This window comes from Onychostoma macrolepis, chromosome 25, assembly GCF_012432095.1.
Source record: "Onychostoma macrolepis isolate SWU-2019 chromosome 25, ASM1243209v1, whole genome shotgun sequence".
Lineage (NCBI taxonomy): Eukaryota > Metazoa > Chordata > Actinopteri > Cypriniformes > Cyprinidae > Onychostoma > Onychostoma macrolepis.
The window spans coordinates 3551246-3577979 of NC_081179.1; the positions used below are offsets into that span (position 1 = coordinate 3551246).

At 38.6% G+C, this 26734-nt stretch overlaps 1 protein-coding gene across 6 annotated transcripts in view; it reads left to right on the forward strand.

The window, feature by feature from the left end:
• Nucleotides 1–3143: 3143 nt before the first annotated feature.
• Nucleotides 3144–26734, forward strand: part of neo1b (neogenin 1b) — a 135766-nt gene continuing 112175 nt past the window's right edge. For 2 of the 6 annotated variants that reach the window (XM_058766392.1, XM_058766390.1), the window contains exon 1: nt 3145–3705. In XM_058766392.1, the coding sequence (XP_058622375.1) occupies nt 3630–3705 (76 nt within the window). In that variant the 5' untranslated portion in view covers nt 3145–3629. Of the gene's footprint in view, nt 3706–26734 lie in introns of all 6 variants that reach the window. The other 4 variants (XM_058766389.1, XM_058766391.1, XM_058766388.1 and 1 more) reach the window with 3 other exon arrangements.

The window sequence follows — 26734 nt, forward strand, 5'->3', positions numbered from 1 at the left end:
AGCTGACTGCACCGTGCCAAATTCACACTCTGTATAATTAACGACAGGAGACAGCAGACATTGCAAATTTAATCAGCTCCTTCACGTTATTTAATTTAGTCCCTAACTTAATACGGAAAAGACAGACGCCCCCTCCCTGTACCTCTCATTACACGTTTAATGACTGATTGAAGCTGAGTGTCGAATATAAAAACGCTTAGTGAGAAAATACCCATAAACAGTGAACTTTTAGATCGGTTCTATGAACTGGACACATATGTGTGAGAGATCTTGACTCAAACAGCATGATCTGTCTCCAAGTAATAGGTTTTGCCGGTTTTACCCTGATCACATTAAATCTGGTGATGTTTTCTTACCGTGCAGTAATCCTAGATAATCCCAGGAGTTTGGCCAGAGTGGGATTTATTCCCGTGAGAGGAGAGAGAGGCGAGGGCTGGAGGACGAAGCAGAATGAGGGTTTGAAATGGCATTCTCATAGTTTTACAGTTTGTATTCAGATATGCAAAACATGCATGGAATACTGTATGCCCACAAAGCAATGCACTAACTACTAAAAGTTAACATTTTCATTGGATGAAAAAAAAAAGTGATAGCGTTAGTAAGCATAGTGCTTACTACATTAATAAATATTATGCAGTACATACCGTGCAGTGCAGCAATACATTAGTAGTCCATCCCAAATATTGCCTTCATCTTCCAGTGTCGCTTTGGTTCACTTAATGTGAACATCATCCTGTACAGAGTCTGTCGTCAAATGACATCTCGTCCTGCTTTCAGCTCTGACAGCAAATAAACTCATTCTCAATGTCAGTTCTCCATCTGTCAGATTTCTGGAGTCATTTATACACTGCAGTGGCAAGCTGTTTCTTCTTCCTAGTCTGCAAATTGAAGGCTGTTCAGTGTCATTTTAAGGGCTTTAAAGAGACTCAAGCATTCCTCACAATCAACGGTGACATGTATATACCTTTCTCTGTCAGTCTCAGGAAGGTTGGCACAAGTTTCTTCATTGACCTTATAGTTCATCTAAAAATCAAAAATAGCTAAAAATGTACTCATTCTCAGGCCATCCAAGATGTAAATGAGTTTGTTTCTTCATCAAATTTGGAGAAATTAAGCATTAAATCACTTGTTCACCATTGGAGTCAATGGGTGCCGTCAGAATGAGAGTCCAAACAGCTGATAAAAACATCCGAATAATCCACACCACTCCAGTCCATTCCAATTCACAACATCTTTTGCATCCAAGTCTTCAGTTCTGAATTTTGCCCAAACCATTATAAACCCATCTCCACTTAAAGCAAACAACCTTAAACCATGTAAAAGTGTTTCCACATGTTTATCCTGCCCCTTTCAAGCAGCCACAGTCTATTTACAGTCATTATTCAAAATTGCTAAATGAATTCTAATAACAAAAAAACACCCTGCCGTATTCTGGCTCCATTCCGAGTGAAGTGAGCACTCGTACTTCTAAAGAGTGCTGAATAATTGGCATCGTCAGGGTTCGCTGGAGATGTACACCACATACGGCCCTCAAAAGATGAGAAACAACAGCTTCTGTTTCCCCTTCAAAAACACAAAGAAGTTTGATAAATGACCCACGGCCAGCTCAGCTTTGGTCAGTTTGCTGTACAGTAGTCGTTCAGAATTCAAAAGAAACTTTATCTTCATTACGACTGACATCTTTTTTGCACTTCAAGCATATTCAGTGTGTGTGACTCATATTCACAGGTATCCCTTTGTTCCTAGTGAGCATACACATTCTTTATGAGCCGTTCACCCACAGGGAAGACAAGCAAGTGTGCCGTGCCCTTGGATTAAACGCTGAATCTCAAGACCCAAGGGCACCTGAGCTCCTACAGTAATCACATGTATTACGTGACCTCTCTGCAGTAGTTTTGTATTGAACATTGACACATTTCAACCATTATATGTAATTATACCTAAATATAGAAAATTGATGGTGAAGTCAATTAGACAATCTTTAAATATGGTGGTCTGGAAATGTGTTGCTCCTTCACTCACTGACTATTCACTACATGGTGAATGTCATATTTTACTATATGAGCAAGCATAAATGAGGACACATGTAAAGACATTACTGCACACTTTGTTTTATTGCTGCCTGTCTAACATGAAAAACTGGTCATGGTTGATTACATTAGCTTGCCCTCAGGTGCTGTTCTGCATGTAAACCAGTGGATGGCACTATAAGTAGCTAATCATATACACAACATCCATTTCCACCAGCCTCTTGCCAAGCACTTTTAGGTTTTTGCTTTGTTTTGTTTTGTTTTTTCCCCCCTTTTAACCGATCAAAATAGAGCTCTTTAGTCATGACGTCAATTTGCAACCTAATTTGCAATGGGTTCCCGCGGGAATTTCCATTGATTTTTGGTTTTGGATAGCGGTTTTTGATTTATGAGTAAAATCAGGTCTGTGACAATACTTGAAGAGACTTTTACGTTTTGTTCTACATCATAATTTGCATACAATCATATTTCAATGTTAAGGATTAAAATAAGCATTGCAACTAACTTAAGTAGATAAACTTTCATCCTGTGGCAATAATTTATTTAGCTACTCAAAAACACAGTAGCTTCAGATATTATTTGTGTGTGTGTGTAATATATATATATATATATATATATGTATATTTGAAGAGTTCATTTGCAAAAACAGAAAACTCTGTTTTTAACAATTTTCAAAAATCATGTTTTTTTAATTTTGCATTCCGATTAATCTCAATCAAACTGCAGTTGGGTTATTTTGATTAGGTTAAAAATAACAAAAAAAAGCAGCTAACTAACACAATAAAAACTTTAAAAGTTATCTGTTTTTGCAAATGAACTCTTATATATATATATATATATATATATATATATATATATATATATATATACATACATACATACACACACACACACACACACACACACACACACATATATATATATATATATATATATATATATATATATATATATATATATATATATATATATATATACTAAGATAAGGTGGTTCAAAAGTAATGTGATTCCTAAATTAGCAATCATCTCAACACACCGGGATCCAGATGTGCGCATGCGCATTACGCACCCACACGCCGTGATTTTTGACTTTCCCGGGCCAAAAAAAAAAATCCAGAATCCTGTGAGAATCCACGCCTGCTTTTTCACGGACCAATGCCCACTACAAGCCTCTCCAGCACCACACGCCGTGTGCTTATGTTGGATATTCCACTGCGGTTCCGTTAAATCTGTTGAACGCGTCTTTCTCCGCGCGTCCAGAAACACGCCGGTCGGTCTGAAGCGCGTCGGAGCCCATTTGCAGCCGCTGCCTTTGTGGGTCGGCTGTGGATTGACTTAATGCCTCCTTTAAAAGCCCTCTTCGGGGTTTTAAGTTCAAGAAAACACCCGGACCCTTCGCCTTCTCGCCTTTGACTCTTATAGGAGAATTAAATGTTTATTTTTTGGCACCGGTGGAGCGCGAGATCTTGCCGGTTGCGGACAATGTTCAGCGTTTTTGTATAAAACACCTTGTCAGTAAAACTTTACCTCAGAAAACACAGTGGATAACTTGTGCGTTTCCCCGAGGTTATTTTGTGTATTTTTTTACCTCAGAAAGTGATGGCGGAGCGGGGGGCACGGCTGCTTGTGTTTTTCGCAAGTCTTATCGTTCTCCGGTTCGGCGGTGCGGATAAAGGTAAGTTCCGTCTCTCTCGTTCGTTATTAACGTTACTTGCGGTGGACGCGTTTACGAGCGCAGCGCGGCATCGCCAAATCCAATGCAATTCAGCATTTATTCATCTGTTTCTACCAGCTCATTGTACCAACACTAATTTTTACCCCGATGTTTACCATTCTGCCCTGCATAGCCTGGTTACTGTGGTTATATTTTGTGCTTACATCTGGGTTGGTAGAAGCTTGAAGGTGTAAATTCTGCAAAGGGTCATACATGATCTTGCCATTTAGTGACTGATAACTAGGTGCTCACCCCAGGTTGCTTTGACTATCATGTGCATTGTAAACTTAATGTCATATTAATCATTTAATAAGAATAACCCATTATAGATTTGGAGGTTTTGTTGGTAAGAAATGAATTGGGAAAGAAGAGCACTTGTAGAAAGCCACCACTGCCCCTCGTCCATTCATCCATCCATCCATCCACCCATCCTCTCCAGAACAAGGGGATGGGGAAACTCTCCACTGAACCTAAAAGAGGAGCTGAGGGTAATGATTGATTGTTGATGGTAATGACAGGGTCAGGTTCAGACATTGGGGAACCTTTACTATTGGGAATGATGAAAGGGAATTTTCTGTCTGACTCAAATGAAGATCAGTTCCCTCAGCTGCTGCGACTGAGATTGCTGTGAGGTGAATTTGTAAAATGACACCTTAGTCACACCAAACTGGGCTTGACAGGAGAGATTTGTGCTGTTTTTGTTCATTATTTGGCTGAAATCGACATCATTTTCTTTAGGCGGTGACTTGTTGAAAAAAGGAGATAAAAATAATGTTTTTCCCCCTTTGAATAAGAATCAGATGTATTTATTCTTCCAATCATGGTTGCAGGGATGTTTTGAGAATCAGTTGATTTTTTTTTTAAAGCTAAATTGCGTGTTGAATCTTTCTCTTTTCTGTGTTTTAAAGGATTCTGGATAGGACTTGAATGTGCTTTGTATATGTGGCTGGTTTCGAGTTACTAATCATGGCATCCCTCTGAAAATAAGTTTTTGTTTATTTGAAACACATTTCCCTGAGGTTTCAGACGCATAGATTTTAAAGCCAAGCCACAAGTCCTCTCTCAAAGATAGTCTGCTCGTAAACTGACTATTCACAATGCTTTATAGAGTTTCGTAGATTTCTCGGTGGAAAAAAGTCGCGTCAAACCAAATTAGCCTCTGCATTTGTGGCACAAATCTAGTTTATTTTGATTTGGATTAAAAAGAGCTTTTGGGCCGTTCATACAGGATACATTCTTGCATTTAGAAATGGCTATATGAAGTGGAAAAGAATACAGGAGTCTTGATGTGTTTTAAAAAATTGAACTTGTTTTTAACTCGGTACAGTTTCTTAAGCCTGAAGTCCACTTTCATTCAGAGTCTTTTCACAAAATGCTTTATAGGGATTTGCAAAGTAGCTTTTCTGTTTAGGCTTGATGGAAAATTCTTGTCTAACAGAATGAACCTTTCACTTGTATGGTTTTGTTTTAGTTTAGATTTGACACGCAACAATTTATCAGAATCATCACTTACAGACTTGTTTTGTTCACACTTCTGTTTCTCAGCAGCTAAATATACACGACGTTAGTAATCTTATTGACAGCTCAGTTGAAACGTTGCCTTGATATAAAAAGTGTGCTTGATTCGAATAAAATTTAGTTTGAAAGATTTGGTGCATTAAATAATTGCTATGCAAACCTTTGAATCGAACTACATTATGATTACGAATACACTAAATGCTGCTCTTCATGTGCATAGAAATACATGTGATGCACATACAGATTTCCATTTAGGACACATTTCAATGATACAGAAAATTTGCAACATTGATTTCTGGATGCGTAATTGATTTTTCAGTCTTCCAAAGTGCAGCAGCTCTCAAAGTACAACAGACATTCTAATATTCTTGTGTTAAGTGCCGACACCAATGCATCATAGAAGTCTGCAAAAGGTTTATCAGATCTAAAACAGTCATGCCACTTTGAGAATGGCAGGGGCTGGTCACAATTGTCATGCTGTCTTGGCGTAATTGCTTTTGGCACAGCAGGTAAACGGCACAAATGGAGACATCTGTAGCTATCTCCATCTCTCATTAGCGGTTTGTGTGTGGTGGGGGCGAGGCGATGGGGGTCTGTGGTCTTGAAGGCAAGCTTAATCCTCATCGATGTCAGGCTGAATGATTGAATGACATTTTGGCGCATCCAGTTGACCCCCTCCCATTGCTGCTGCTAGTGGGATATCAACAGCCTGATCTCATTCACAAGGCTCGAGGGTAAATTTGTGAATCTCCACACTCGCTCTCATTCTCTCTTGGTCTGGCGCTTTGCGAGAATGATGCGCAAAGCCATTTTCTTGTTGCCTGCAGCTGGTTGAGAAGAGGAAACCAACACAAAGACAAACACATTCATCCTGTGTCTTATCTGTGCTCTTGTCTAAGTGAGACTGGCAGTGGGCAACAGAGTGTTTGGTTTCTCCCCTTGGCTGCTTATCAATTTGTGGAGTTTTCACCTTCTAGATCGCCTATGGCTGATTGATGCTATGTGTACTTGTAGATGTAGTTGTGAAGTGTGTCAGTTTGTCTTTGGATGGAAAGATGCTCGGCTGAACCTATTAAATGGGGAGCCTTGTAATTGTTAGATTTGAGTCAATTGAGAGTTAAATTGTCAGCTTGAAAAAATTCTATGATAAAGTTTTGCAGGGTGATTACTGAATTCCTCTTTTTTAGGAGTTGTCCACAGATTTCTGACTTTAAAACAGCTTGAACTACTTATTGTATATAATGCATACCAAGGTTGTGCAGCATTCAAGCTAATTTCAATTAGAAAAGCAATATTTATGCTGTTCAAGATTTAAGTTTGAAAAATGTTTAACCCTGATGTTTGAAGGTTTTATGGACAGGTAAATATAATTTAAGTGCTACATATAGAAATTTAGTTGATGCATTTCATCATAATTTTTAAACACATTTTTGTGGACTGTGGTGGAAGAACACTTCATTTCCCAGAATGCATTGACTATGATGCACTTCTTCCTGTCATTCCAGTTCAACTTCCAGTGAGATGCAGCCAAACTGATTCAGCTTTCACTCCATCAATTGAAAAGGAGCTAGTTCTTCATTTCCAATATTTTTTGCCCAACCTTGGTACAAACTGTCATTTTAGATCATATAAATTTTTGATGTGAAGGGGGTTAGGGTTAAATCTAATCTCTTTCAAAAATCTGGTTGTTCTAGAGGTCTAAAAGTTAATTTTGCAAATGCTTTTTAGTCTGGGACACGTGTTGAAACCCTGCGGTTTGGTTTTGTGGAGCCACTGAGATCCATGAGTGTGGAAAGGATGGAAAATTCCAGCAGGAGTGTTACTGTTTGCAGTAGGAAGACGTATTTGTCCTTCTCAATATAGCGTTTGACTAGGCGGACCCTCATCCTCAGCCTCTCACTGGGAAAGGTCACAGCTCTGAAAGACGGGGTCACTCTTGATTTCTCCTTCTGCGGTCTCAGTGAATAGAGAACTCTTGCTGGTTGTTATTGCTTCTCCAACACCTCTCTTGGCTTTTTTGGAGCTTACTTGTAAGGAATGATTAGACTGAGGACGGTTGTGGAGAAGGCATCGTTTTAATGAGGTCAGGAGAGAGCTTGCTGAGAGGAGGCCAGTGTTTGACCCTTGCTGTGAAGGTTTAGATACATGGCTTTTGTATGGATTGAAGATCTTGACAGCTGTCTGTGAGAACCTGAACAAGACATAAACCATCTCTAGTTGTATAGTTCAAATCATCATCCATAAATCCAATACACTGCTCTTTCCACATCTTTAAAGTTGATCCTATGGATTGATGTCTCTGGTACACGACCTAGATGTTCAACTCTTTTGTTCCACACCTACTGCATTATCCTGATTATTTGATCATTTGTCCTTAGAAACTCAGCATCTGTTCTATGTCGAATAGCAATCATTCCTGTTCACCCCCTTCTGTAAGTGCTGCGGTTTTCCCATTGGGTTAAGCAGGAGGCTATGAATAATGGAAGAGAACCTTTGCTGTCTCTAAAACGGTGATTAATTGGTTTAATTTGATCATGTTGTACCTTCTGGGCTGTGTACACCACCTGATTTGTCCTCTACCGGCTAATGAATCTCTTGTAGCCGTCGTGTGTATCATGTCTCAGCAAGGAACAGCCCACTTTGACCTGCCTGTCTATGAAAGTCCACTTAAAGGGTTAGTTCACTCGAAAATGAAAATTCAGTCGTCATTTACTTTCTCAAACTCAAAAGTGGGTATTTTGAATAGAGTTTTGCCCATTTAGTAGAAGTCAGTGGGGTGGTCCAAAACAACATTATTTGCACTCCATTGACTTTTTATAGAAAAAAAACACCAAGATATTTTTCGAAATATCTTCTTTTGAGTTTGGAAAGACTTAAGGGTGAATACATAATCACAGAACTTAATTTTTTGGGGTGAACTATCCCTTTAACACGATGCATAAAGTGTTTCAGAAGATTGAGATGCCTCCATATTTTAAGAAACGTAACCATTCTTTATTTTGCTGACTTCCAGACAGAGCTGTGTCTTTTGAGCTGGCCTTTCGAAAGTAAAAGCAATGGCCTGACATGGTAATTGATCTCTGATTGGTGGGTTTGGGGGTATGTAACCATGGAGAGAATTTTCCAGTTCTCCAGGACACATGCTAGCTGCCTCCTGCTGATATCAGCTCACTTAGTCTCTGTAGGGAACGCAAATTACTGCCTTTCTTCTGCAGAAACCTGCTGAAACGTAGTTAGCCATTTATAGGTCTGAACACTTTGGCCTGATTTAATGGATGGCCTCACTCACTCAAAAACACATGTCATTAGATTAGCCATTGAACATTTTCATTGCATTGAAATATTCATTTCAAGTATTTCTGAAAATACACCGTATTGTGATACATCCATTGACTAAAGTGATTGAGAGCAAGCTAATGACATTCTTCGTAGTTCGTAACCACCGTGCTTCGATTATTTCCTTCATACCTCAAGCGAAGCCACAATCCCTATCTGAGCCAATCTTCACGTTGTCTTACCTCTTACAAATGATGCATTTAAAAGGGCAGCCAAGCTTACGTTAATGTCCTTTTGTACTTCGCTTTACCGAAAGGCTATAAAGGGCATCCAGGCTCGAAGATGACTGGCGAATGATAAACCAGCCTTTCCTCCCCATTAGCTTTATGGAGGAGTTGCTCTATTTGTCGTCAGGGATGAGACGGGCTTCGCTTGGCCCTGAAAGAGGTGATGTTGGTGATGTGGAGCAGAGTTTGAAACCCAAGTAGGTTACAAATTGTTGTGGAATTATTAAAAAAGTTGGTAACTCCGTGTGGGCTGTTTGCCCAGGGCTTTGGTTTGTTTGTTGGTTTTTGAACATCATGGCCCATTTTTGGGAGAACTTTCTGCTCTTGTTCTTAGTATTAGACCTAGTGTTCCTGCTCTTCCTTTTTTGAGTTAAATTTAGCGAATATGAAGCAACTAATTGTTGCCATCCCTCTGATATGTAAAATACTTTTTGATGAAGTCAAATTCTTCTAAACTGGAATTTCCTGCTGTGAACCCAAAGGAGGTAAGTCATAAAATAGTGATTAAAAATAGAGTTTGAACTCTCCATAACTAACTTAATATTGGTTCAAATGCTGAAAGAATTATTCAATTTAATAAATAATCACGCAAGTATTTGTTGTATTTTATGAATGACAACAGCGCAGATTCCAGAGTGCCTGCTGATGGGAATTAATTTAATGATAGTGTTGTTTTCCTCATTGTGTTGTCAGGAAGCCAATTAATTTCATCCTGAAGTAGCAGCAGATCGCAAATATTTAGCAGGGTTTATCTCGGAAGCAGGTGTCCGCCACTGTACGTAGACTCACATCTGAAAGAAATTGCTGTTTTTGCTAATTAGACATGATTGAAGGCATGTCAGGAGTACATGGAGTATATACATGGAGTTATATTGGCAGGACACATCCATCAAACACGCAGCGACTCTGTGAACGCCTCCCAGGGGATGCTGATTAACCCTTCCCCTGGATGAAACGCATAAATTGTGTGTTTTTCTTCTCCCTGCCGTTAGCGTGTAATGTCTGTCTGTGGCGTATATGAAGGCCAGGACGTGATTTAATCATTGGCTGTATTCCGTTGGGTTCTTAGGGCATCGTCCTTGCTGTGCATACATCGATTACACACACAGACGCACATGCGCTTTAATAAGCCTGCGAGTGTGCTGTTGGCAGTAGCGGTGTCACTGAGACTGATGGTTGTGACAGCAGGCGGGTGATAATTAACCAAGATTCCTGCTATTCACTTTCTCGCACAAACACACACACACACACACACTCTTCTGTTTGGAGCTGGATACTGGCAGGTTACTGTGTGTGTGTGTGTGTGTGTGTGTGTGTGTGCATGCTCCTTTTTAAGGGGCACAAATGGTGCACTAAACAAACCAGGGTCTTCGGTTCAAGTGTTCCCTCAGGGCAGAGCAGGTGACTGAGCATTAGCCAGTAGATAGTTTGTCCCATTCTGAATGTGGTCTAATTAAATCTTGGAGAAGTGGACTTCACATCTCTTCTTGCTAAGACGTTAGCTATGCCCTTGATCATCCGGTGGCTATTAATATATAAAATGAACTGTAATGAAGCACGTTAAAGTGCCTTTTAAACAACTTTCACACAAATTTGAAGAGAAATGTAGAGTGCAGCTTGATTTTTATCTCGTATTAATTGATTTGATGTGTAAAGTGGGTTTTAAATCAGAATGGTGTCAGATCTGAATGTGGCTTTCCCTCCTGAAACATTTAGTTGAGGTTGAAAGTCAAGATCACCCCTCCAAAGTATCTTCATCTCTCCCACATCCCACATAATGTTGTTGTTATTTGATATTATTGCTTTAATGTGTTTTATGTAGTGTATTAAATTAGTTCTTTATCTATTGGCATAATTTAAAGCTAAACTATCTGCAGCAGGAGCCTAAACAGTGTCTCCATTTTGACATTAACCGATATTCAGTAGAATAGGAAATTCATTTTGTGTAGATTGATTTGGACTTGAACACCCTTTTGACGGGCGAACTTTATTTCAGCTTTTTAAAGAGCCGGTGAATTTAGTGATATTCTCTTTGTGTTTTCAGAGGTTTGCTCAGGGCCACAGTGGGTTATATTGATGAGTTTTCCTATGGGGAAGCTATTGTGCGTTATGCAGGAAGCCAATAGGAAGAGCTGTTCATCTGTCTGAACTGCCTGTGTAAATATGGCCCTGGGTGGGCGGCTGTAGTGTGTTTGTACAGAAAAGGTTTGAAAGTCTGTGTTTTGGCCTGGATGAGAATAACATAGACTAGATGCTATAAAATTTGATGTGAAAATAAGACTGCGAGAGCTAGAAATACAGTGCATGCAATGGACCTCATCCATCAACTTGAATCTGTGTAAATTATTCATAAACGTATTGTTTGCTTAGAATGCTGCATTAAATGCAATTACATTTTTTGCCTAAGAATGCTTTTAATGAACAATATTTACACCAATACAATGTTCAATGGGCAAATTTATGTGTAAATAGTTCATACAGCGTTTTTGATTAAATTGTTTAAATTTCGATGCAGTGCTTTACATAAAAATGCTTTTATGATCAATTTACACAAATACAATGCTCAATTGCTTAATTTCTATTTAAATAGTTCATTGGAAATTGTCACATTACAGTTAATGCATCACGTCATGTAAGATACTTTTGCAAACACCTAATGCACCTGATTCCGTTGTGTTCGTAAAACTATTCTTGCATCTTCTCATGAAATCAAAATATTTCTTTAGTAAGGCCCAGTGTCTCAGTTTATCCAGCAAAACTCAGAAAATACTGAAATACTACTTTACATCTACTCCAACTTATGTCTGTTGTCACATGTTTTAAATGTAATGTTAGCAAACAACACTTTAGGGGTGGGCGATATGGAAAAAAATAGTTGGTTTTACTATTTTGCAAGTTGTCTGAGCATTACAGCCAAACTAATTTCCCTATTATAAAGACAAAGCCTTTCAAGGTAACAAAAAAAAAAAAAGAATGGCAGATATTTAGGCCAAAGTGGGTGAAGATAAAAAACTTTGTCATTATTTTATTTCTTATTAAAAAATAAGAACAAAGATACACATTACAAATACACATAAAATACAAATAAAACAAACAGTGCTTTATTTTCAGGTACAATAGGTGTATTTAGCGTGAATGAACAAATATTTAAAAAAAACGCTATATAGACTGATTCCTAAAGCAACTATTAAAGTTTTTCAGTCAAGAGCAGTGAGTGATTTTTCTCTTTGCGTTTTGTTGTTTTATTAACGTTAAAGGAATAGTTCACCCAAAAAGAAAAAAATCTGTCATCTGTCTATCAATTCTGTCATAGTGTTTTGTTTTTATACCATAATTTACTCAAAAGCTGTTTTAAATATGAGTGAGTTTCTTTCTCCTGCTGAGCAAATGCTATTTTGAATAACGTGGAATCCCAAACAGTAGGTCCACAGTGACTTACATAGGATTTTTTTCCTACTATCAAATTCAATGTGGAACAGCAACTGTTTGGTTACCCACATTCTTCAAAATATCATCTTTTGTGTTCAGTACAAGAAAGAAATGAATACAGGTTTGGGACAACATGTGAGTGAATGGTGACAGAAATTAAATTTTAGGGTGAACTATCCCTTTAATGACAGTCGGCTGTCCCTTTAAGACCTGCACGCATCCGTTTCTCTCTCGTCTGTTTACTTTCATTTTAGACATAACCAACTGAGCCTATATGAAAACCTTGTATGTTTTGACAGTATTAGCGCAAAAGATAACTTAGTTCAGTAATCAGGTGCTGTTAGACAGGCTTTTTAGCGCATCAGACCAGCGGAACCGGCAAGGCTTGTATGCAAATAATGTACTTTTGCGATCGTGAATAAGTGCAGTGTCCTGTCAGAGTAACTCTACCGATGTATGTCGTGTTGTACATTATATAGAGACGGCGGCGCCAGAACTGTATCTGATAGAATGTGCGCTGTAGCACGATACTACAATATTTCTTCAAAAGCAGATCGTGGGGAGATTTTTATCGTCCACGATCAAAAATCGTCATATCGAACACCCCTTCAACACTTTGACAAAAACTGCAATACTTTCCTCCGTTTGTCTTGTGAAGGATTTAGAATGACCTTGTTGGTGTAAGATGCTGTCCTCCTGTGTAACATAAGATTTGAGCCGCCGGCAAAGTTTTGGATCTGTTTACTGTATTCTTCCTGTGTTCATTGTTACGATCTCTGTCATCATATTGGCCCTGACGGTGAATTACGGCATGTAATTGAAAAGCGATGTGGGGAATTTAACGACGCGTACGGCTCCCTGGTGACCTGCGGAAAGTGCTCGCTTCCCCTTATTTCCCCCTTTTCCGCATCCGAGGCTGTGATTGATGGCCACGGTGTTTATCCGGAACCTCGGCGAGGAAGAGAATGATTGGCCGTGACCAATTCTGTTAGTTGTCCGGGGGAGTTCGGAGGCTTGCTTTTGTCCCATGAAACTCCGGTGTCGTTTCAGGACGTGCTGTATTAATGAAAGCCAAGGGCCCGTTTATACACACATCGGCGGGGAAATAGAAGCTGCGCTTTTAAATGCAGATTATTCTGAACCTCAGTTATAGTGGTTAACCTTCCTTTCTAGCATATCTCACCCAGAATCCTCAGAGGAGAGCCTCTCGGAGCTGTGAGTCATAGTCTTTTTGTTAGATTACGTGGGTGTCAAAAGCAACGAAAATATTGCAGTCTCGCCTGAGTTTGGGAATTGCAGATGTGACTTTGAGATTCTTGAAATGCAAATGATGAATTTAACAGACTTAGTCACTGGTGCCCTCTACTCTAGGAACATTATTGCCAGAAGAAAGTCTTGGGTGGATGACGCCTCATTGGTTGTTTAACTAAGCTTTCCTTTTGGCTTCCAGTTATTAAATTATAGTATACTTTTGCTAAATTGAAATTACTCATTTTTTACATTTCAAATGCTTTGTAAAGGCTGTTCCACATGGCTCAAGCTGCATTGATCTCTGTGGAGTGACCATAACTTTTGAACCAATTATTCACTAAACTTTTAACCTCCTGCAGCAATTCATGTTGTGGTTAAAATGACGTTTGTTTTGGTAAATGCACTGGAGGATCTCTGATGCAAATCATGTGAAACGGCCTTCAAGGGTTAGTTCACCTAAAAATGAAAATTGTCTTTTTTTTCACCCTCATCTCTATTAAACACATGTGACTAACCTTCTGCAAAATACAAAAGAATATTGAGAAATGTCTGTTTTTTTGTTTATACAATGCATGTCAATTGAATCAGTGTTTTTTGAACCTCAGCATTCTTCAGATCTTTTCCTTTTATGTTCATACAGTAATAAATGATGACAGAATTATCATTTATGTGTGAGTTTATCCCTTTGTAGCATCTCAGGGTCACTAAAATGCCAAAATGTTCTTCGTTCTTTACAATTTATTTTCATCATTGAATCATAGATGTTTTGATTAATGTCTCTCCAAGATCTCACCAAAGTATTGGTTTCTTTAGACCCTGACACACATGTAGCCCTCCTTTTAAACCCTCAAGCTACAATGTCTGTCTTTCATTGTTGTTTTTTTTTATGTTATGATGGATTTATCCACTGAAAAAACAATTTACTTTCCCGGTGCAATCTTGCCATGACGACAGTGATAGATAACAGAGATGTCAGTTTATTAACGGTTCCTGAGTAGTTTATTCCGCTCGCTTTGAGGACCAGGGTATGTTTTCCCCTCCCATCCAGAGAGTTTGAGCATACATTTCTTTAAAGCCATTCTGAGCGCCTGCTGAGAAGAGATAAAAGGAACGGCGTGGAAGAAGAGAGTTGGACTCTAATGGAAGGGGCAGACACAGACAGGTGAGAATGAGAAATAAAGGATAAAAAAACAGAGATGAAGATGAAAACGAAGCCATAGACAGCTAGTTCCTAAGCTTCATGATCCACCCAGCATGAGCTCCACCTAGAGATTATTTTTGATATAAGATCATTCCTTTGACCTACGCCAAAAAAGAAAGAAGGAAAAATCCATTTGGTGTTTGTAATAGGACCTGGGAGCCTCTTAAGGCCCCGATTTACTTCAAACGGAATCGAAGATGAACCGATATGACGTCATTTCGAACAAAATCAGGCCGAAACGGAGTTCGTTTCGGCAGTTCGAAACGGCTCACCAAAGCGAACTTTCTGGGGGAGTTCGTTTTGGCTCCCAAACACCTTTGAGCCACCAAAGTTTTCCAAAGCCATGAAAAGAATGAAACGAAAGAGTAAGGTAACAAGTACCAAATACATGTTTCAAATAAATGTTACACCATACTGCTGCTGCTGCTGTTCTCGAGTTCTTTCAATTAGCGAATTTAAAAGGTATACAATAAATGAAATGCCAAAAGAACATACAATAATAGACCTTTATTTTTATCAAATCATGACACCACACAAAATATAAAAACTTGTAATAATTTATCCAGTTTAATAAAAGACCTAGATACAGCATCATTGCATCGTTGCTGTATTTAGGGCATTGGCGCGAGCATCGCGACACATGTTTACATTAATCTATACCCCGCCTCCAGCAGCGCACGGGTGTTGGAATGTTCGACAACAGTATACCGTCGCTCTGCCTTTTCAAACTTCTTTTTGCCCCCAAACGAATAGAAAGTATATCGGGGCCTTAAGGTTCCCGGTTCTTTTCTAGTATAATTAGAGACAGCACTGTTATCTTCTTTTCCAAACCATTCATGCACACACAGTAAGGGTGAATCCCATTTCTCTGTCTTACCCCTTTCCCTTCCCCTTCGTCTTACCCCTAGCCCTTGTCCCTCGAAACCGAGTGGTAAGCGCTAGGGGTGAAAACATACCCCTATGAAATGAGACACCACTTGGTTACAGTTACGTCATCATACACCGTCGCTAGCTGGCTGCTACGTCACCAGAGCCGACAAGTGTTGATCACAAACTTTGGATCGTTTTACAAACTTGTTAAAACTGTAGACATGCATGGAGTCCATTCAAGGCTAGTCTGCGGGACTGTTGTGCAAATCAGCAATGTAACGTTAGCGTAGCAAACTAGCGATTTAAAAAAAAAAAATGTTTCAATTAAGAACATGGTTGCAAATATATATGTACAGGACTGTCTAGAGCACAAAACAAGACTGTCGTAATTTTTAAATAATTTAAGCCGAAAATACTTGAATACTTGATGATCTGGCTGCTATTGTTGCCAGTTGCGCAGTGTGTTCTGGGTACCCCTTGGTTTCAAGTAAGCTCGCGAAAATGCTTGGTTTTAAGGGGTATCTACCACTTCTCCTTAGACCTACCCCTCGATCAAAACGAGAATTGGGATAGCCCTTACTCTCACGTGAACACGCAAAACTAAGGGGAAGGGGTAAGACAGAGAAATGGGATTCACCCTAAGACTTTATAAACTAGTGGTGCACTGATATACACTAGTCCAAATTTGGGCTGTTAAGTGTCAAAGGTGACTTTTTTTCCATGCAAGTGCTATTATCGGGTTCCTGGTGGACGGTAACTATAACCCAAGTGGCAATCTCCCGGTCTCTGTCTTGAAACTAACATGGAAGTGACTTAAACTGCAATTCATCAACTTGCCACTGGAGACTGGCTCCAAAAGGGAGTCAGTCCCATAGACTCTCCATGTTAAAATGCAGAAAAAAATATGTTTACAGCCTGGTACAAAAAGTGGTTTTGGTCTATATAGCTAATTTTGCCCTTCATGAAAACTTTTTTATAACTCATCCGTTTAAATTGTATTAAGTCTTAAAGTTCAGCATAATTAAGGGCGTGGCCACTTGAGTGACAGGTGGATTGCCTCTGCTGTCACCACTGTCACGCTAGGCGGGCGTAGTTTCAGCAGTCTGCTCCACCCATGTCCCTCCTTTTTGCCCATTTTCAATTAACCGGAAGTGATGTGCTGCCAAGATGGCGACGGCCGTCTCCACACACTTTGAGCTTCAAAAATGCTCTTCAGAAATCTACGGGTGACGTCAAGGACACTACGTCCATTTTTTTTCTTTTTCCAGTCTATGCTATAACTATAAAATTCTAATAATCGTTCTAATTCTGAAAAACTTGCAAAGTCTGTATGACAACTATAGCAATCATTGGAATCATTTTCAGAATTTGTTCCCCACTTTGAAAACCCATTCTGGATGCTAGGAGGAATGGGTCTTTAGGCTGGGATGAGATTTTTAATGACGATCACCTCCAACTCTTGATGAAGTTTCTGCATAAGTCTGTTCACACTAAACTATTGAATTATTTTGCCAACCATAGTTTAAAAATGGTGAATTTGCAGTTGTGGAAGTGCAGAGGAAAGAATGCTGTTTAAGTGTGTGCGCTTGTAATTTACTGTTTTCCTTGTTCTGCTTGGAATCAGTTATTTATTTCCTAATGCCTCAGCTGTGTTTTAATTAAGGATGTGTGCTCGCTGCGCTGTTGGAAATTAATTTACATTTGCCTGAAAATAAGAAGTAATCAAAGATTGTTCAGATCAAAACCGGAGAGACTGCAGCACAATTAAAAAAAAACCTGCAGCGCAGAGCCTGTATCGAACAGATATTCACCACTGACCCAGTTTGGGCTCCTCTGGGACTCGCGGCGCTCCTAGAACCCGTTTAACCTTCTCGAGCTAATGATGGCGGTCAGGTAGGAAGCACAGGCACAGGACGGCGAGAGAAAGTGTGGGTATTATTAACTTTGTTTTATTAGACGACTCCCTACGGGTTAGAGCGCTTTGAGGTGTGAGTGTTAATTGGTGTTGTTTTAAAAGCCTTTGTTCTAAAGAATAACAGGGTGCGGAATTGGAGACCAACACACTTTTGTTCTTTGAAGAATGTTGGAGCTTTATGGGAAGCATCTATGTTTTTATGCTGATAGTCCGTACACTGATGTTTACACTTGGTATTAACATGTCTGATCTCTGGTGGTCCGATCATGACGGCAGCACTAAATATGATGTAAACAGGGCCCAAAACATCACAGTTAGCTGTGGTGTTCTTAAAAGAGACAAGAGTTTGTGTCTTGACATTGTTCCTATAGATACTTTGCTTGGACCCTTATCTCAGATTACCATTCACCTGAAGGCTTCTGCGCATGTATGAAGGTGTGCATGTGATTTGCTTTGCAGTGTTTTCTCCCTCTTACAGCATTTATATATCAGACATGCTAATAAGTCACCATTTCAGGGTTCTCAGCATTTGCTAATAACCATAGCCACTTGGCCAATTCATTGAAATATTACTTTTAAAATCAACTTACCTCTTTGTCTGTGGATAATGCACAACATCTGCTTTGAAAGATTACATTTACGCAATAATTCACCCAAAAAACAAATTTTTGGCCATTCAAGATGTAGGCTATATGAGTTTTTCATCATCAAAACACATTTGGAGAAATGTAGCATTGCATCAGTTGTTCACCAATGGATCCTCTGCAGTGAATGGGTGCCGTCAGAATGAGAGTCCGAACAGCTGATTAAAAACATCACAGTAATCCACACCACTCCAGTCCAGCAATTAATGTCTTGTGAAGTGGAAAGCTGTGTGTGTGTGTAAGAAACAAATCTATCATTAAGATGTATTAACTTTTAAACCGTAATTTCTGGCCAAAATACGAGTCTATAACCCATAATAATGCTTCCTCTAGTGAATAAGTCCATCTCATGTTGTACTCTCACATCAAAATCCACCCACATATTTGTTGTCTGTTTTGGATGGTTTTCGTTTACAAACTGTGTTTGATCAGTGCATATTTCTCTCCTGACTGGAGACTGGAGAAAGCAATCTTATGTATAGAGGACTCGTATTTTAGCTAGAAGCAATGGTTTGAAGTAAAAAAAAACGTTTCAGCTTTTCACTTCACAAAATATTAATTTATATACTAGAGTGGTGTGGATTACTTGACTATAACTATGATTACTTGTGGATTATTGTGATGTTTTAATTAGCTGTTTGGACTCTCATTCTGACGGCACCCATTCACTGCAGAGCATCCATTGCTGAGCAAGTGATTCAATGCTACATTTCTCCAAATCTGTTCTGAACTGAACAAATTGAACTGCTCCAGGTTTTGAATTTTGTTGTCTGTCTTCTCGTTGCCTAAGAGTATCCTTTACACAGTAAAAATCGCTGTACTGCCTTTCATGTCTTTATCAGCCAACAATTAGTTCAGACCCATTCAGTGAGACTTACGATTTGTTTCCTATCGTGAAGGTACATCTCAGTGTGTCCTGTTTGTGAAGCAGGTTCATTGTGAGGCCGAGCTCCGGTATTAAGTGTTTGTATTGTGTTTTGGGAGACCTGCTCTCTCTGAAGGGCTTTTGTCTGTCAGCCTCTTTCTGCTGCTGAGATGTTCGCTGTAAACCCGTACTACACCACCGCCGCCTCCTCCTTCTGAAGCCACTGAACACAAGCTCCTAAATCAATGAGAAAAGGGCAGCTCAACTGTGATGGGCCTCACTTTAAAAGACCCAAGGAATGAGAGAAGGAGGGGCGGAGAGAGCGAGCTGTGAGCTGACGCTGGAGACTACATATGTGGGGGTTTGCTTCATGTGTGTATACACACACACACACACACTCAGAGGGCTGCTGAACATCAGTCGCTGCAGTGCTATTCTCATGCGTCTCTCTTGAGAGAGAAAGAGACTGGAGACCTCAGCTCTGGAATTACTAAAAAGGACCATAAAAGTATCTTAGAAAGTAGTATGTACATGACTCGTGTGCTGTATTCCAAGTCTTCTGAAGTTATATGATAGCTTTATGTGAGGAACAGATTGAGATTTAGGGCATATTTCAAAAATGTTGCTCTCTGCTGTTCCTATATGTTCAAATATGGTGTTTTTGCCTCTGGATATCCTTTCGTAGTTGCCTTATTTTTATCTTTTTTGACAAAGTATATTTTTATGATGCTTTTTTATCATTTTGGAACTTGAGTCCCCATTTACTTTAATTGTTCAGAAAAAAGTAACCGTTGCATTCAAAGAAAGAAAGTCATATATGGTTGTGGAATGAAATTAGTCTCTCTGTCTGTCGACTTATTGACTTAAGGATGATTAATATATCAGAATTATTATGATCAGTTATATTAGATTTTATGAATATGGATTTTTTTTAAAATTAATACGAGATGCCTATATGAAAATAATTCTTGATTAGATTTTCAATGCGTTTAATTTTATTCATACATTTATTTTTTTATGTTTTAGTGCATTTTCATTTATTTATTCCATGCAAAAAACTGCATTTTAGAATGACTGATATTTGTTTGTAATATATATTGAATATAAATTCTGCGTTCCTCCGTCTGTCTTGTTTGTTGGTTCTGTTCTGTGGGAATCAAAGCGGTTTTCTTTTCCAGACTAGTAGCTACTTATAGTGCGCTTGTGTTGGTGCAGCTGATGATGGCGGACCACACACACACTCATACCATCAGAGCAGGTGTTCTGTAAACATCCCACTTTAAGAGCCGTTCACATCCTCAGCAGGAGTCTTTCAGCCCTCCCACACATTCACTGATGGCTCTGTGATGATTTGGAAATGTTATTGCTCAGAGATTGCTCTTTTATAGCTCAGGAGACTCAAAGAAATCTTCCAGGTTCAATGCGAGTTAAGCTGTATTGACTGCATCCGTAATGTTGATTGCCACGACAGGTTTTTTTTTTTTTTTTCTCCACACTTTTGATGAAAATTGTGCTGACTTACAATTGACGTGCATGGGACAATGCAGTAAGCATTAAAATACAATTCTTGTGTTTGAAGTATATTAGCCACACAACTATAGGAGAGAATTACTTACTTTGTAATAGACAATAATCTAGTAACTTGAACACAATATTGCAAGGATACTGAAAAAAAGGTTGATAAAGTAGCATTTACCCTAAGGAATTGTTTTGGTAATGCATAACCAGAAGTTCAATCACCTAGAAAAGTAGTCTCACTGCTAAATGGTCACTTTATAGCTCAAATGGGCTTTCATGAGCATCATTTCTGCTTTAAACCCTCTGGAACACTGGTTTACTTTCATTATACATAAAAAAACTAAATTAACATAAAATAATAATAATATTTAAATAGTTTTATAGAGAGAGAGATTCATTTATTTGAAAAAAAAAAAAAAAAAAAGTTACCGTTTACTGTGATAAATGTTAAATAATGAATTTAAATAAATTTATAACATTTAAAAAAAATATTTTATTTTTAATATTAATAGTAGTGATATAATTTTTTATTTTGAAAAAAAAAAAAGAAAAAAAAGATGAGTTATTGTTATCTGAAATTACACAAACAGACCCGTCCATAAAGCTTAAATAGTTTTTAAACCGTAATTGTTTCTTTGTAACGGTGCTTTCCGTATGCTCTGGATATCAGCTTTCTCTCTGATTTGCCTGCGCATTTCATAAGTTCATGTTGTGGTTTGTTTTTCCGCGTGTGTTTTGTTCTGTCTGGAGTTCACTGGAGTTTAACAGTTTGCTGTGAACGTTTACTTCACAAATGGTGAAACAGGATCCTTACGATCCGCCTTTCCCACATTCTGTATCTCATTCTTCTCTCTCTGCCTCTAAATGATCAGATTTGTGGTTTCGTTTGGATCGTCAAATCACCTGACGAGAGAGACCCACCACCGCCCCTTTCCCAGCAGCAGCTCTCACTTGACTTGAGCCTGATTCTCTTTATCCACCTGGCTTTTTCCTGCCGGGTGCAGTCGCTGGGAAAATAGAGCTCGCTTCGGAGCGGCATGAAGAACCACTTGAGTGAACAGCAGCTCTGAGAGAACAAGATGAAGCCAAACCCATATCTCGGGCTTGTATGGAGCGAGCGGCTCGTTCTGTTTCGCTTGAGATGGACTGACCCTTATTTCAGAGCGCCGTGGCCGTGCCATGAGCAGAATTCTAATGAGCTTCTTGATGTCAGTGCTGTGGAACGCTCTGTCAGATTCCAAAGTAAACGGATAAAATATTTATCCCTTATAAAACGGATGGGTCCGGCTGTAAAATCCGATAGGATCAGCCACTTTGAAGCCATTTTAGTATTTGTAAACAGCATACAGCTAAGCCAAGGAACTACTTGGAAGATTTATAGTCATTATTATTAATTGTATTAAAATTTAATATTTTTATTTGATTTTTTACTTGTAATTGTATCAATACTTTATTATTATAAGACACACTTTTACCCTCAAAATAGTTGTAGTAGTAGTATTATTATTTATATTAAATAAACTATTTCTTTCTCTAAAAGAACTTTGAAATAGTCATCCATGCATTTATTACTTCACGCCTTGCCTACTGCAATTCACTCTATTATGGAGCAAACCAATCATCGATTGGACGCCTTCAAATGGTTCAAAATGCTGCAGCCAGGCTGCTGACTGCTAGTCGCAAATTCGATCACATTTCTCCCATTTTTTTTTTTTTTTTGTTTTGTTTTTAAAGCATTACACGGCCTTGCTCCAACTTATTTATCTGATCTTTTACGTTGTCATAATCCGTCCAGGGCAAAAGCGATAATTTTATGCATGTTGTTTTATAGACTGTTATAGATTCTTTTTTTTTTTTAATTTTAGCTTCCTGATCTGTACAGCACTTTGGTTAACCTTGGGTTGTTTTTAAATGTGCTTTACAAATAAATAATGAAATGAAATATTTTATTTGCATTTTTATTTGTTTAGAAACATTTTCCCCTAAATATATTTTATTAATAATAATAATAATAATAATAATAATTGTATAAATTTAATTATTCACTTACTTATACTTTTCTCCTCAAATTGTTATAATAATAATAATAATAATAATACATTCATCTTCTTGATATTATTATTATTATTATTAGAGTATTTTCTCATATTACTGTTGCTTTCTGTTTATGAAACCTCTTGAGGCAACATTACTGAGATTTTTTTTTATCATGATTAAGGGATGTTGATAAGCATAATGCAAAATAAAATAACATTTAGTAGCTTTGCTCTGTTGAATGTTGTCTGTTCCAAATTTCTGAATCATCACATTCACACCCCGTTGTTTAACTAGCAGGATCCTCGAGATGCATGCAAAAAGGCATGAAAACCCATTAGCCATAAGCTATAGAGTTTTCTGTAGTCAGCTATTGTAGAAATGCGGTAGGTATTTCCCTGTTTGCTTGGACATGATGGTATTTGTCAAGATGTTATTTTTTTCCCATCACACAGATTGATACAGGCAGGTTGAATGTACGTCTCCATTTTAGCGGAGCAGCAGAAATAGTTGCCGGCGTGTTTCTGGGTCTAATGTTTACTTTGATATAGGGTAAGCTATCTGGGGCCTTTGGCAGCGCGGTTGCCCCTGGTTTATTTATTTGAGGATGAATTATACACACTGTCCTTGGTGGGAAAGCCCTCGACTTGATTCTCTGAATTTGGGTTGGGAGATTTTGGGGGAGTCTTGCTTATTCCACGCTTGTCTTGAAGTCTCCTTTTGATTGTGTGTGCATCTGTTTGTTTATTGATATACAGGCAGACTATATATAAGTGATTTAGCCATTTAGTCTCAAACCTTCAGATTAGTTTGATTTTTCTAAATCTGTAATAGCTCTGTCTGTTAACTTCATCTGCAGAATCCATAGAAATGCTCTTTGTTGTTGTCTGATCTAAGACCAGTTGTGATGCTTTATTTACGATGGATTCCAGTGGCGTTTGTGCGCTTAATGAAGACCCCTGCCGCGTGCTGCCGTCGTTCTGTCAGCGCAGAGATTTTTATTGGCATCCAGAGTCCTTCTGCGAACAACTTTCTTCACAGATACCGCCACGCTCCCTCCTCTGCTGCTCTTTCAGCCACGAGTCACCATGGTGACGCCAAAAGAGTTCGCTCAGAGCACCCATTAACTCTCCATTCAGTGCTAATTAATAACCCTGGCTCAGACAGGCCAGGAGAAATGGCTCTGCCGCGTCCAAAAAAACAGGTCCTTCGCTACCTGTCATACAGTAAATTATTGTCCTTTCAATTCCTGGCCCGCCTTCCCTGCTAATATAGCTACATCTAATTTATTATACTTGATTGAATTGGCTGCCACTCTTTGTCAAGTTATTATGAGGTTTTAAGAAGTCATTTGTTCTGCTGTACGTGTTTTGAGTCAGGTCCCAGTCGGAGATTGATTCGAGGGGATTTGATTTGGTTTTTGTGAATCAGTTCACTTCAGTAATTTTTATTTTTATTTTTTTTATTCAAAACAATTTGCATGTGGCATTATATTAATGAAAATTTACAATATATGTATGTATGTGTGTTTTATATATATATATATATATATATATATATATATATATATATATGTATATGTATATATATATATATATATATGTGTTTCTTAATCATGTTTGTTATTCATAGATGGCTATATATAGAGGAACATTATGCATTTATAAATTATATAGCCTATTATGATAATTTACATTTTATGAGTGATCCACGTGTGTGTGTGTGTATGTATGTATGTATATGTATATGTATATGTGTGTGTGTGTGTGTGTGTGTATATGTTTTTTAAATATATATTTACTTCTTGTGTTTGTTTGTGTGTGTGTGTGTGTGTGTGTGTGTGTATGAATATGTAGGTTTATTTATTTATTTATATTACATTATGTATTTTTTGCACCAATCTACAATCATCTGATATAATCAGTGAATGACTGCAAAGGTTGGGGTCACCTTGTCTAAGCCAACACTGAATTTCCTGCAGTAAACGCATGTGTAATAAAGTTACTGCAGGCTACGAGATAACCATGCGTAGGACAATATTGGTTTTGTAACCTTATCTCTGACAAGCCATAGGATTTGTGCCAGTCAGTCTGTCCTGGAAGAGTGTGTGTGTGTGTGTGTGTGTGTGTGTGTGTGAGAGAGAGAAAGCAAGCGTGTTACAGCTCTTAAACATGTCCTGGCAGAGTTTGTTTGCTGGCGGGCATATCAAGTGACTCGCTGGTATACCATCGCCCAGAGTGTGTGAGCACATTCATTTTCTCTGAATGAGACTGCACTCACGTTCACCCCGTGTGACCAAAGCGATTCAGGTTACACAGCTGAGAATGTTTATTTGTATGCTTATTTTCTCACGTTCCACCCCCACTAACAGTAACACACGTACGTTTTTCTCTGGTGAGCATCTCTGAGGATCAAATCTCATGTTATGGCAGCCTTTGCATTAAATTAATTTAGTTATTAATCGAATCCCTCTGAGCGGCACGATGTCGGTGTCTCGCTGTCATGGCGACGACCCACCTTGAAATCTATTTGCATTGTAATGGCATGGTAATCCAGCGTTTCTGCCCTATTCATCTGCGTCTCTCAAATGCCTCCGCACGGAGATGTCAACTAATCCGGCCTCGAAAGAATCAACAGTTAAATCCACGTAAATGCTTTGCAGTCTTGGGCTGACCTGCAGTCAGGAGCGCTCGGGTTTCTAAGTTTCAGTCAGAACGGTGCTCGGGGAGTTTTAGTCTGAACTCATTATTCTTCTGTGATCTGACACATTTCTCAGGGAAATTTTGAAGAAGTGACGCTTTCTTTAAGAACAAAAGTATGGGGTCGTTCTTGATTATATCCGTAAGGAATTGAATGAGTTGCGAAAAGTGTCTAAGAGTTTAAATCAAATGTGCATTTATGCTGAATATCAAGTGAGATTGTCTTGGGGAATAGTTCACCCAAAATTGAAAATTTGCTGAAAATTTGCTCTCCCTGAGGCCATACAAGAAATGGAGAAATGTAGCATTAAATCACTTGCTCAGTAATGCATCCTCTGCAGTGAATGGGTGCCGTCAGAATGAGAGTCCAAACAGCTGATAAAAACATCATAATAATCCACACCACTCCAGTCCATCAGTTAACATCTTGTACAGCCAAAAGCTGTGTGTTTGTAAGAAACAGATCAATCATTAAGGCATTTTAACTTTTAAACGTCACTTTTTGGCTAAGATGGCCAAAATGCAAGTCTGTAATGCATAATAACGCTTCCTCCAGTGAAAAAGTCTATCTCTTGTCTCTCACATCAAAATCCACCCACATATTTGTATAGAGCAGTTTTGTACTGTTTTGGTGCTTTATCTGTGCATATTTCTCTCCTGATTCAGACGAGATTACTTTCTCACTATAGACATCGATATTATGGATTATAGACTCATAATTTAGCCGGAAGTGATGGTTTGAAGTTAAAAATGTCTTGATGGCTTTTTGCTTCACATGATGTTAACTGCTGGACTGGAGTGGTGTGGATCATTGTGATGTTTTTATCAGCTGTTTGGACTCTCATTCTGACGGCACCCATTCACTGCAGAGGATCCTTTGCTAAACAAGTTTTCTCCTAATCTGATGAAGAAACAAACTCACCCACATGGTGGATGGCATTGAGGGTGTTCCACTAAATTTCATTTTTTGGGTGAAATATTCCTTTAATTCAAGTTTAAGATTTTACACTGAAATTACACAGCAAAATCATATTTATTTTCACGAATGAATGTGGTCCAGATTGGAGTTGGCAGTTTCTGATCTGAACAGATCTGTCTCACATGAGGGGGTGAGCTATTAACGAGCAAAGCCAAATACACAGACATTCTGTGTTTGACCCGTACGTCGTGCCAGTTTGATTTTCTGATCAGAAATTGTTTCCTGGATCTAATATCTGAAGGTGAGTGCAGAAATCCTTTGTACTGTTAAAAGCAGCCGCGAGCATTGGCTCACACTGAGATGTGAAGGCTCACAGCAGAATGATGAAGCTGTGATTTGGTGGTTTAAATCTTTGGTAGATTCTTTCTCTGTTGACTCAACATGCTGCAATTTCTTGCCGAACAGACTCGTTCCTGAAAGATTTATAGTTTTCGTGTAGTATGCGTCACTTTATCTTTTTGGCTTTAGCCTGGTATTAATATATCAGCTTATTTCAGATTTTCA